The following is a 13,887-nucleotide window of genomic DNA, read 5'->3' on the forward strand; positions in this document are numbered from 1 at the left end:
GACACGGAAGAGAAGAAACTGTTGAATAAAATCATTACTTTTGTTTTCTTTGCGCACAAAAAGTATTCTCATAGCTTCATAAAATTACGCTTGAACCACTGATGTCACATGGACTATTTTAATGATGTCATTACTACCTTTCTGGGCCTTGAACATGGTAGTTGCTTTCTTTTCAGGATCAGAAAGCGCAGGTGAACGAAGTTCTAAGGGGTTTGAAACGACATGAGGGTGAGAAATCGAGGAAGCACGATTTTTAATAGAAATATTACCAAAGTTACAATTAGATACTTTGACAATATGCCGGTGAGAACAGTAAAGAGAAAAGAACGATCCAACAGCATGCCGGCGGACATAATTAACCGTTCACGTGTGACGCGCACACATCGCTAAGCGCCATTCACACAGAACACGCTTTTATGTTGATAAAGATGCGACGTGAACAGTGGAACAGGAAAAACATGGAAGAACATGGGAGTCAACTTCTTTTAACTGGAGCATCACGTATTTTTAATGCTGTTTCATGCATGAGACGCTTTGAGAGACACGAGTGCAACAGGCAACACACATCCATGTTTACATAGAAAAAACAATGGAAAAGCAGCGCAATCGAATAAGAAACTTGTGAAGAACTACTACTGTATGTCTAATATTTCATGTTTGCATCATGGTGACAGGCTGAAAGCTGCTATTCATTGTTATAATTAATAACAATACTGGTGTTATACCTTCAGTCATTTTAAATTTGAATTACCTTGGCTTTTTTGAGTCATTTTCCTTGTATTATTTCTTAACATATAATTAGGCCTGGGCAATATGGCAAAATTTTAAATTTCGATTTTTCAGAACATTTGACCGATTCTTGATTTTTTACAATTTTTAACTAGTCGAACTTGAAAATGTAACATGATTCAAGTAACTTTTTCTTTATTAACCCTCTAGTTAAAGAAAATTCTATTTCAAGTGCACCGAAGCTGTCAACATGATGTAAATGTTAAACAAATCACTTGTTAAATATTTTTGCAAAAAAGATGCATGAACTACAACTACATCTTGCACAAACTTGTCTAATATTACATGTTCAGAAATAATATGAGGAAAATGCTTTAAAAAATCTCAAAAGTCAAAGTAATTTGAAATGACAGAAGGTCACCAGTAGGCGATTATTAACTATAAACCTAATGTCAAAACAACGAACAGCAGCTTTCAGCCTGTCACCATGATGCAAACATGAAACATCAGACCTACAGTAGTAGTTATTCACAGGTTTTTTATTCCATTGTTTTTTCTATGTAAACATGAATGCATTTGATTGTTACACTCGTGTCTCATGTTGACAACTTCACGTGTGGTGCACTTGGAACAGAATTTTCTTTAACTAGAGGGTTAATAAAGAAAAAGTTACTTGAATCATGTTGTAGTTACATTTTCAAGTTGACTAGATATATATATATTTTTAAATAATAATAATAAATAAATCGAGAATTGGTCAAACATTCTGAAAAATGTTTTTTTGAGATTTTAATTATTTGCCATATCACCCAGCCCTACCTAGACCATATCCCAAGCACCTGGCCTTTGCCATTAATGCTGAAAGTGCGCTTTTCTACACTGCATGTTTGACTTCATTCAAATACTCACGGCATGCTGCTTTTTCAGCTCACTTAAAGTCTAGTTAAAGTTGATTTTCTGGTGGTTGGTGAATACGAAGCATTTTTTTACACTGAAATATTGAACACAAAACTGTTGAATTTGCCCACCATCTTTCTTTCTATAAATGTATCCTCTTCACCTAAAGGGTAAAGAGAAATATAATGCATTTCCACACAGTCTCAATAGACAAGCCTTTCAATGTTTTCTTTCCTTTTCATGTGCAATTTCAAACAAAGTGGGTATCTGAATACTGGTTGTACATTCATGGATTTTCTTTTTACATTTAGGTAAATGCTTTTATTCAAAGCAGATTACACTGCAATCAAGTAGGACACTTTACATAGATGATGTAGCTAGCGTCATAACTCTACCAATTGAGCTGCAGAAACAGACAAAAAGCTTGTTGCTGCATATAGCAAATGCTGAAATAATGTACACACATGGAATACTAATAATAGTATTTTCACGTTGCCAACTGTACGTCCAGAGCTCTCGCTTGCCGTTATACTACAGTGAGATTAGAGCATTAGAGCTGTCAAACACATTGTCTCCTCAATACAACTTATTTACACCACATGCCAACAAAGCATTATCTCTCCTCGAGGCACACATTGTAGACGCGTACACAGTGCCAGCGCAGTCCGAGCTCACAGGAGACTGGTGGACTAATCTGGCAGGAAAACAGTCAAACAGCTTTGGCTTAATACTCCCTCGCTGTGCTCGACAGACAGCGTTTAGTGAGACAACTCCACGCTACAGGATGGGGCTCAACGGTGAACATCTAGTATCGAGTCAAAGGCCTTACTCAGGGCAGCAGATGTTTGACGCTGTGCCGAGGTCCGGTCTGATGGACGTCCTGCTAGAGACAATGAGGCAACTTCACTTGCCATTTCCATTGTGACCGCAGAGGCATTTTGCACATCGGCTAATCAGAGATTTGTTTTTGCTGAGTATCAGACAGTTAGCTGAAGAACTAGGCCAGTATTGTGTTCAAAATGGAGTGCTATTTGAAAAGACCCATGTTTCATTAAACAAGTGGGTCATGGGCTGAAAGTGCTCTGTTTAGCCCATGGTGCTTCTCCTGGTGCTGTGACTTTCAGCTTGCTGTCTTATAAAAAAGAACAAATAACAGTCAGTGAAGTGTTTTATATTAGTATTGTTCTGCAATTGAAGTCAAACACCAGCTAGTAACACCATCATGGAAAGTATATGGCTGTTACAGTCAACAGCTGGAAAAAACGAAGAGATAGAAAGTGGACAAAGTAAAATAACCCTGAATTGTGAGACCAATCAAGATCCATGCAAACCCTGATTAGATACTTGAGCACCGTATTATTTGACTTGCAGCTTCTATTATGGCCTTGATCAGCTTGTTTGTCTGTAAGCTGTATTTGTCTTGAGCAGAGATCTGACCTAACTTGACTCTTTAAGACTACACACGCCAACGACCGGAAATAAATGCAAGAACATTCAAAGACCGAGCTTGAGTAAAAATAAAGGACAGGTTCTATCAACAACAACTGATAGCAATATAAAAAATGTAACCATTAAAATATAAGTAATAACAATCCAAAAGCACTACAGTACTGTTCAAAAGTTTGCAGTCAGTTGGAAATTAAAGAGGGCTTGTGGCAAAAATGCTACCAAAATGAACAAAAATGCCCCATAAATTCAAGAGAAAAGGGCAAAAAATGTCCCTGCACAATTAAACAATGTATTACGTCTGTCACAACTAAAACTAACTGTGAAAAAGAATGAAAAGTGTCAATTTGCGGAATTACATTTAAATTCACACTGCATCAGATTGCTTTTGCACACTGTTTTATGCAGTGTTGAGCCTTAGAACCAATCAAACGCACTCCTGTAGAACTCAGGAATGCATTGTCCAATCAGAAGCGCTAGATTAGTCAGTGTTGGGCAAACTACTTAGTGAGCTAAGCTAACAGTTACTCTTCATTAAATGCAGCTTCTTCACTACACTAAAGCTACAGCCCTGAGAAATGTAGCAAGCTCAGTTACGACGTTTAGTGGCAGTGGCGTCACTTTTTCTGATCCAGGATCAGTGATCTTTAGCAGATATACAGTACTGTGCAAAAGTCTTAGGCCACTAGTATTTTTATCAGCTAAAAAATGGTTTAAAGTCAGTTAAAGTCGTCTTTTGCTGTAGTGTGTCAGTAGGAAATATCAGATTACATTTCCAAACATTCATTTTGCCATTAATCGTAATAACCCAGTGAGATTTTTGTTTGCACAAGGAGTCTGACAACAGCGAGTGCTCTGCACAGAGATCTGATCTCATCATCATTCAGTCTGTCTGGAATGACATGAAGAAACAGAACAAACTCAGACAGACTAAATCCAGAAGAACTGTGACAAAGTCTCCAGGATGCTTCAAGAAACCTACCTGCAAAGCTGCAGCACTGTTAAAAGTTTTAGGCACTTGTGTAAAAATGCTGTAAAATGAGGATGTTGTCATAAATAGATTTTCTTAATCAGTTACCTTCTATTAACTAAATGAAATCAACATTTGGTGCGACCATTCTTTGCGGTTACAGCAGCTTTTGCCCTAGGTGCACCTGCGCAAAATTTTTCAGGTAGCTTTGCAGGTAGGTCTCTTGAAGCATTTTGGAGACGTTGCCACAGTTCTTCTGGTTTTAGTCTGTTTCAGTTTGTTCTGTTTCTTCATGTCATTCCAAACAGACTGGATGATGATGAGACTAGATCAGTGTGGAGCACTGGCTGTTGTCAGACTCCTTGTGCAAACAAAAATCTCACTAGATTATTACAATTAATGGCAAACAGAATGTTTGGAAATGTAAACCAATATTTTTTACTGACACACTACAGCAAAAGATAGAAATAACTTACTTTAAACTGTTTTTTAACTGGTGAAAATACTAGTGGCCTAAAACTTTTGCACAGTACTGTATTTCCGATTTGAATTTCAGAATGCTTTGAATAATGTAGCAATTGTTGACGCTACCGCACTACTTGATCAAAAAAGAGCTTCGCTACTGAAAAGCTATATGATTAAGAAAACAGCGACAATACCACCACGTTACAGAGAAATGTAGTTAAACTAGTAGCGTCACTACTTGTAGCAACGCTACTGGCCATCACTGAAATTAGTCAGCGCTGAAAACGCCAGAGCTGTTTGATGAGTACGCACGCTTGCGAATTCCCTCATCATAAACAACACAGTGCAGATACAGTGTAAATAAAAGACTAATTTCATAGCTTCAGTGAAGTTTTTGCATAACTTGTGCTAGACTTCATGGACTGACATGTTTGTCTATTAAGCCACTTTATATTGTTTTCTATATTGATATTGTTAGAGCAATAATCTACAATATTGATTTTTGTCATAATATTGCAGCCCTATGAGCTCCTGTTTTTTACATCATATATTTTAGGCACAATTTTAAACAGTTGGTTACTGTAATTTGTTATTGCAAGTAATTTGGTAAATTAAAGTATTTGAGATTAAAGACAACATATGGTTTTCATAATAATAAGGTGATTATAAAAAGTGCCCTCACAAATGTAAAAAATGCCCCTGGAAATCAATTCCAGAGGGCAAATATTGCCCCTTAATGGAAAAGTTAATCTCCTGATCCGGATACATTTGAAAACTGCATTTTTGTTTTAAAACGCTCTCCATCCATCCAAAAGTTTGCTATACACACTGAAACATAAAACGTTAAATTCGCCTTATTGCGCATGTGTAAAACCTTATAAAAGCTCACTGAGATGATACAGATGGGACAGACATGTGTTTTGGTTCAATTCTTCTGGTAGGATAATTTTATTTATGAAAATATCTCAGCATTCACTGATGCTCACCGTTATATGTATAATCTAAAGTGTGACTTTAGCACATAACAAGCACAATACTGGTATTAACATAAATGTCTATTGGTACAATATGTGTCACATGACTAAACAAGCATCATCGTCAAAAGCCTACGTTTTCATGGTCCACACAAACACCACACCAAATGCCAAATTTATCCACTATGGATTTATCCCCTTTTTCTCAACTAAAATGCTGTCTCAGTGTGAACGGAAGGCAAAACGAAGAGAAAAGGATGCGTTTTCAAACAAAAACAATGTCTGTGTATCATATATACAAAAGCACTTGATGCTCTGACATTCAAATCTTCACCGACTGTGTTGTCTCCGCTCCACTTTACTCTAATTAAATATTCTATGTGTCTAACCATATTTGTTGGCAGCTCTTGTATAATGTGGGAGAGAGAGGTGACTGAACTGCTACGTAAGAAAAACAGGGTTTGGGGCAACGTACAAAAATGACTTGTAAATAGACCAGGAAATCCAAAATAGCTAGGGAGATAGATTACCAGTCAAAAGTTTTTGAACAGTAAGATTTGTAATGTTTTTTAAAGAAGTCTCTTCTGCTCTCCAAGCCTGCATTTATTTGATCCAAAGTACAGCAAAAACAGTAAAATCTTAAATATTTTTAAAAGAACTGTTTTCTATTTGAATATATTATAAAATGTAATTTATTCCTGTGATCTAAGATAATTTTTAGCATCATTACTCCAGTTTTCAGTGTCACATGATCCTTCAGAAGCAAGGATGCTTCTTTAGAAACCTGCTTTCAACATTATAATAATAATGCATGTTTTTTCAGCATCAAATCAGAATATTAGAATGATTTCTGAAGGATCATGTGACTGTGTGTGTTGCATACATGTGAAACCAATGATACAAAACCAATGATACAACACAACTTTAAGCCTGACATCATCCTGTACAACAGAATCTCACTGACAAAGCAAGCAACGTGGGAGTCTTATTGACTGAACAGCTGAAGGACATTTGATTTATTGAGTTTTCAGGCTAGATTAATAAACACAAAATATGCTTCACAGCAACGACAAGAGGACAATACAATGGGACCATTCAATTCAATTTGAACAATCGGTGTAAACACTGATTAGAAGCACTTATCAGCCTCTGAAAGGTCGAACAGATTGCACATATAATCCATAAAGTCTGTTTTATTATAGTATCTGTTCATGTTTACTACTTAAACATGATGAGATTTTAATTACAGGCTGAATTCAAAGCTTAACTCTTCGTTTACTTAGCGGTAGTGAAAGAATTTACTTTGAGAGGGGAAGTTTTCATCCGAGTCTCCTGTGAATGTGGTTACACTAAAATATTCATGATGGAATATGCTGGGAAAGGACATCAAAAGATTTTATGGAGGAGGCTAAAGAACATGCTTTAAATGACATTTGATGTCTTAATGACAAGTTGGATGGTGAAGATCAAGAAGAGATGGAAGGGTGTGAAAGATATCTATCTTTAGCTTTAGCTGGTGTAAGTGGTGATGGTGGGTTGAGACAGATTGAGTGAAAGGTGTCACTCCTCCTGACCCACCTGATGCTGCTCATGCTTCCGGTCTCAGATCCCAGCTTGCATCTCTCCAGCTGGGTGGCAACAATCTGCCTCTCAGCCTCCAACTCTCGGGTCAGTCGCTCAAACTGCAGCTCCTGCAAACATAAAGCAGACAGAGCATATGTGTAAAGCCCCGAAGGAATTATGGAATTGATTCTGTCTATAACATGTACCGCACATGCACTTACACATGCTCCAGTAAATACCACACAGAGCGCGCGTGAGTGTGTGCGTGGGATGTAGAGTCACTGTGAGCCTGTGTAGCCACTCAGGGTTTTTCTTTACATATTGATAAAATGCACTTGAATTTTATTTCTTTAAAAATGCTGCCATATAAATCTAGTCTCCGGCCAATAACTCCTGCAATTTGAAACGGTCAAACTGTAAAATTGACTGTCAGGCCCTTGCTGATGTAAGCGGGCACACAACCCATGTATTAAAGCAAACATCTGTCACGACTTGTGCGTTGCAAGACATTTACCTTTATTTTGCATCTCCAGAAATCTATATAGCAAGTATATATGTGAAAGGCTACTTGCAGCAAACCACCAAAAACTAATAAACATATTATGAACAAACTCTTTGAAATGCTAAGTATGTTACAAAGATATTTGCATATTTATGTGCTTAATAAAAATGCCATTTGCCTTTGCTATATTAAACTGGTATATTTAAAGTCTGATAAATTCTAACACTAATTTTATGCTTTTAAAGCACTTTAATTGCGTAGAAGTAGTGCTGAAGTCCAACTAAAGATATACTTGAGTGTATTTCACTGTGCTAAAGTGGAACTATTTCAAGTATACTTCACGTACACTTTAAATATATTTAACATTTAAAGACTGATATTATACAGAGATCATCCAGTCCTTATTAATAGTGATATTAAAAGACATTTAAAGAATAGACATATAAAGAATCGTGCATTATTATGATAAAGAAATCCTCCAAATAAAGCTTAATTATAATTTTATATCTGTACGTCTTAATCGACGTGCCAATGAATATGTTAATGGCTCTAAAGTATACTTAGAATGGAATAAATGAATTTTAAATAAATTATGGCAATGTAGGGAAATCTTGATGTGTCATCCTTTGTGTACAGGTACAGTTTTACAGAGATATGAAACTAGCTTTTTTATGATGCTGAAAGGAGAAAGCAGGCAGATAACTTTTATTTTATTTTATTTTATTCCATTTATTTTATTATATTTTATTTTATTATGTTATTTTATGTGGCCATGAAGCTGTTTGCATTATTTTTGATAAATAAATTGCTAATAATACACCACCATTCAAAAGGTTGGGGTTCATAAGGTTTTACATTTTTTTTAAAGAAAGTCTCTTCTGCTTACCAAGGCTTCATTTAATTGGCTAAAAAATACAGTAAAAACATTAATATTGTGATATATCAGTGCAACTAAATTAAAAACAAAAAATACAGTAAAAACAGTAATCCTGTGATATATCTGTGCAACTAAATAAGATGTGATGTATTCTTGTGATGGCAAAGGTCAATATTCAGCAGTCATTGCGTCAGTCTTCAGTGTCACATGATCCTTCAGAAATCATTAAAAATGTTTATCAAAAAAAAAAAACTTCAGGTACACTTTAAATATCTTGCATTTTAAGACTGATAATAAACAGAGATCATAAGTTCCTTATTAATTGAGTTAAAATAAATAAAAGACATTTTAGGCATAATATTAAGAAATGTGCATTGTATAAAACAGAAATCCTCCAAATAAAGTTTAATTATAGTTTTAAGTAAGTCTTAAGTGATATGTCAATAAATATGTTAATGGATTTTAAGTATACTTAGTATGGAATAAATTTATTTTAAATAAATTATGGAAATCTAGGGAAATCTTGATGTGTCATCTTTTGTGTACAAGTACAGTTTTCCAGAGAGATGGAAACGAGCTTTTTTTAAGATGCTGAAAGGAGAAAGCAGCTAGATTTATTTTATTTTTTTATATTAAATTTTTTATCTTGCCATGAAGCTGTAGTTTGCATCATTTTTAATAAATAAACTGCTAATAATATACACCACTGTTCAAAAAGTTAGGGTTCATAAGTTTTTAAATTGTTTTAAAGAAAGGAAGGCCTCATTTATTTGACCAGAAATACAGTAAAAACATTAATACTGTGATATAATTTAATTTAAAAAAACATATTTTTTTCTATTTTAGTTTATTATATGATGCATTCCTGCGATGCCAAAGATGAATATTCAGCTGTCATTACTCCAGTCTTCAGTGTCACATGATCCTTCAGAAATCATATAATATGCATATCATATAATATAATATGCAGATATGGCGCTCAAAAAAGATTTATTGTTTTTTCAGTGTTTAAAACAGTTGTGCTGCTTAATATTTTTGTGGAAACCATGATACATTTTTTAGGTTTCTTTGATGAATACAAAAAAAATCTAAATAATATTTAGAAATATAAAGTTTTTGTAACATTATAAACATGTTTACAATCATTTTGATGCTTTCTTGCTGACTAAAAAGTTTAGTACTGACCACTAACTTTCAAAAAGTGGTGTATACTTCATTTTAGGCTCTAGCCATAATGAATCAGCTGTCTGCAAAGTTCAATAATTAATAAATGAAAAACTACATTTTTTTAAACTACTCTCTCTCCACAGTTTCTCCAGACATCCAAAGGCATTATTCTGAACTTTGATAGTCAGTGGACCATTCCAGCACTACACACCCCTCCCGCTCCTCTCTTAATTAGATATGCGCCGCTTAACATTTAATGACAAACTTGTCGATGCTAAATCAGAGATAAAATCCCAAAGCTCCTCTTTAAAGTAATCACTGTGAAAATCCAGTCAGAAACACTGCGCTATGTGCCTGCACCCGGGGCTACGACAGTCAACGCGACGTTCCCACTTCTTTTGTGACAAGGCTGAAATGAGTTCACTCAGCCACAAGGTCAAAGACTCTCTCCCTAGAGCGGTTAACGCTAAGAGGGCTCCAGAACGCATCACCTGCTATTTTGGGCACAAACCCAGATGAAGGCTACAAAAATACCCATTCACAGAGTTGAAGAGAGCTCTACGGACCATGACGACTCTAAAGAGCTGCTAACTGCGGCATTCAAACACTTTTCAACAAACATTACACACGTCTAGGGTCTCAATTAATGAATTTCGGGTGCGTTCGCAATAAACAGGCAAGCCGCATAGCTCAGCGACTGAAAAAGCACCAGCAATTACGATACTAACAAGCATCATCTCTGACCTTTCTTATTTCACATCAACAAGTTCAAGATGGAGCCGCAAACAGAGAACAACAACTGATTAGACTCTAACAATCTAAGCATCAACAACAACAAAACCCTCTCCAGCCTTCACTCCCGCAATAAAACACCTGTTGCCTTCGCAAATAAAATAACAGCGCTCTTACCGGCACATGTACCATACTCCAGAGGCCGTCCGCGCTGAGAAAGAGCCGTGTGTGCGCATCACTATCCCACTAGACTGCGTTCATCTCCGCTTATCAGGAGAGTAAAGTCATTAGAGAAACTACAAGAGTGGTAGTGACTGCCTTCCAGCGGGAAAGCAAAAAGTGGAGTGCAGTCAGGCACAAAGGTCGTCATGGCAACAGTGAATTTAGAGCCCCTTTGGCATTATTTATGCAACATTGCATCACAAAGGGTCCCTCCCACCAGCCAGTCAGCCAAATACCACCGCCCTCCAGTCACTCTTCCGCCTCCTTCTAAACTCTTCCCCTCTTTCTGACGCCATCTGTGCTTCACTTTGAAGAGAATGGGGGGGGGACGGGGAGACGCGTTGAAAGGCTCAGAGAGCGGCGGAAAGAAAGAGGTGTTTTTTGCGGGTCCAGGCAGCAAAAAAAGCACCGTTCCACTGTGCAATGCTAAGCTTTGTGCTTCCTCCAGGGATCCTAACAGGCTGTTCTGCCTCAGTAGCCTGCAATGGACAGGCTCCCCGAGCGGGAAGTAGCCTCCACTTGTCACAAAAGTTGGTTAAATATAGCACTCAGCACAGACAGAAAAGCACTAGGGTAGTCTAGAAGGACAGTAGACATATCACCTGGACCAAAAATGGGGATTCTTTAACATTTTAAAGCATTGTTTTTTCTGCCACTACGGTACACTGTATTGGATATTGTTCACTAGATTCAGATTCAGATTGATTCAGATTGATTCTTGGGGTCAAGAATCGATTATTCATTTCGATTTTTGATCATAATTCACGATTTTCATCAAAGTTTTGTGCACCAGCGTTTTGATACAAAAACACACATAAGTATGAGCAGTCCTGACCCAAGAAATCAGCGTTTTCTATTCACTATTAATTTTCTAATAAATCAAAAATATTTGACACTTCCCATTAGGGATGTGCTTGAATCTGAATACTGTGTTTGGAAAAGAAATGACGTGTACTACGGAACCCTTAAAGGGAATATATACGAGATGGGATGAAACAATATTAGTGCTGTCAATTGAATAATAAAAAAAGCCAATTAATCGATTTTTTTTTCTGAAATTAATCGCAATTAATTGCAATTAATCCCACCTAACCTTAAAGTTTCTAAATATACAGACAGAATATTTTTATTATTCGTTAAAGATTTTTTGTGACTGAAGGTGAGTCTCACTGAGTATCACAATATTAGTGACGTCTATAGAAAATTGTATTTTTTTCCTAATATTTAACCATTGATTATATCCATTCAACATTGCAGTATAATTGAGAGCTATCAATTTAAACATTTATTAGACTTTAAAAAATAGCAACTTCTAATTTAAGTGAACTTAAAAAAATCTTCACATAAGCCCATTATTTACCTCTGCCCTTCAGCAAGTAGGAAATATACTAAAATGTAATATTTAAGTGAAAAAAAGTATTTAAAATACATTTATTTCATATACTACAAATACATTTACATATTATATACTTAATAAAAAATACCCTGCAACTGTACTTTTAGTATACTAAATTGGTATATTTAAAGTTTGCTAAAAACTAAAACTAAAACTAACCTCCCAGAAGCATTAAGGGACCCCCATAACACCCAAAAAATATACTTGGGGGGTCCCCTGGTTTTTCAATAAAAATAATGCTTCAAACATAAAACTAGTGAAAATGAAAATGAAATAAAAAAATTCGATTGCTGTATTAAATTTAGACCTGCTCACGTTGAATCATATTTTATTTCTACACGTTTTTACAGCGTTGCGCATTATAACCAATCACGACAAGAGTTCAGAATGCAGTGGCCAATCAGAGGCGTTCAGAACAGTCATCGCTGGAACCACAGAGTTTTGTTTTTAATTCCCTCATCATAAGCAACAAAGTGCAGATGTTCGAACTATGTAAGTAAGAGATTTATTTATCATACAGTGTATGGACAGCTTCATTGATTATAAGAGGAGTTCTAAGTTCTAGACTGACTGTGCTCATTTAGAGTGCATTCCTTCACTGCGTGATTCAGTCAAATAAAATGCATTTTCCCAAAATTCAGGATATGGGGGCAGAAAATGTATATTTATATCATTTCATATAGTTAATCAATATCACACGAAGAGTGCCATTTTTCTGTTTTTGCAAAAATCACAAATGTTCACAAATATTGATTTTATACAACAGTTACACTAGAAGATATTATTAAGAGATCTACGTTATAGACACCATATTGCCTATTTTGCTCTATTTCGCCAACAAAAATCATTCCAAACACAGACACTGCACCGTTTTGCGTCTCTAAACAACATGACGGTGTTTCGTTCCTAAATGAATCAACCGTTTAAAAGATTCGGTTCAATCACAATGACTCACTTATTAACTGTGACTTACTGACACCTAATGGTGGTTTTAATTCCACATTTAAAGTACCTTTTCATTTTTAAAATAACTTAAAAAAATCAGCATTTAACGTTTTAGGATTAACATATAAAAAAAAAGTTCATGCATTTGTAACTGCAGGTTAAATGCATTCATGTCCTGCATTAAACAGTGGGTAAATACATCTAAATGCCATTTCAGATGTAGCGTTTGTTTTCTATACTGAAAGATATATTTTGTTGATAATGATTTTATTTGTGTGATAACAGCCTAAAATGTCTTATTATTCTGTGCCTTTATTGATTAAATGTAAGAATTTGACGCAAAAGATAATGCACATTTTCAGAAAAAAAAGAATGGCTTTAAGGTAAAAAAAAAGTCCACAAAAGGTAAAAATCACTTTAAACTTGTTTGAAAATATTAATTTCCTCAGCTAGATATTTAATTCTTCTTTGCTTAGTGTTTGCTTGGTACATCCAATTCACTGATCATCGTAAAATAAGCTTTTATCTCAGAATTGGGTTTTCTCAATGATAACAAGGACAAGACAAAAATACGAATCCTATTTATATAATGTTTTTTTATGGGGAGGGGGTCTGGTTAGGGGGACCCCCCAAGAGCTTTGACACAATTCGAACACTGCTCCTGCGTTAACATGCTAATTTTGACAGCACTAAAAATATATATATTAATGCTTTCTCTCTGAATTATATTGCTGAGTAATTATATTGTATATAAATACTGTAATGTAACAGACGACCGCTAGTGAGTGGCTAACCATGGCCCTTTAGTGGCTCCATAGAATGATTCACTATCCCTAATTCTCATAACAATAAAAGAACAATAATTAATATAACATTTTTCCAAACACTTGCCCTCGCTAAAAACTATTTTGTAAATCTATTTGTTTTTCTGCCTCCATCCTCATGTTATTATTATTATTACATTACCTAAATAATCAACTTTTGAAATTTGTGAATCGATGC

General features: G+C 35.5%; 1 protein-coding gene across 6 annotated transcripts in view; it reads right to left on the reverse strand.

Moving 5' to 3' along the window:
• Positions 1-13,887, reverse strand: part of ctnnd2b (catenin (cadherin-associated protein), delta 2b) — a 111,114-nt gene that overhangs the window by 72,739 nt on the left and 24,488 nt on the right. For 5 of the 6 annotated variants that reach the window (XM_051131319.1, XM_051131304.1, XM_051131296.1 and 2 more), the window contains exon 3: positions 7,060-7,172. In XM_051131319.1, the coding sequence (XP_050987276.1) occupies positions 7,060-7,172 (113 nt within the window). Of the gene's footprint in view, positions 1-7,059; positions 7,173-10,499; positions 10,667-13,887 lie in introns of those variants that run through there. The other variant, XM_051131313.1, reaches the window with a different exon arrangement.

The sequence above is a fragment of the Labeo rohita genome, chromosome 2 (genome assembly GCF_022985175.1).
Source record: "Labeo rohita strain BAU-BD-2019 chromosome 2, IGBB_LRoh.1.0, whole genome shotgun sequence".
In the NCBI taxonomy this organism is placed as follows: domain Eukaryota; kingdom Metazoa; phylum Chordata; class Actinopteri; order Cypriniformes; family Cyprinidae; genus Labeo; species Labeo rohita.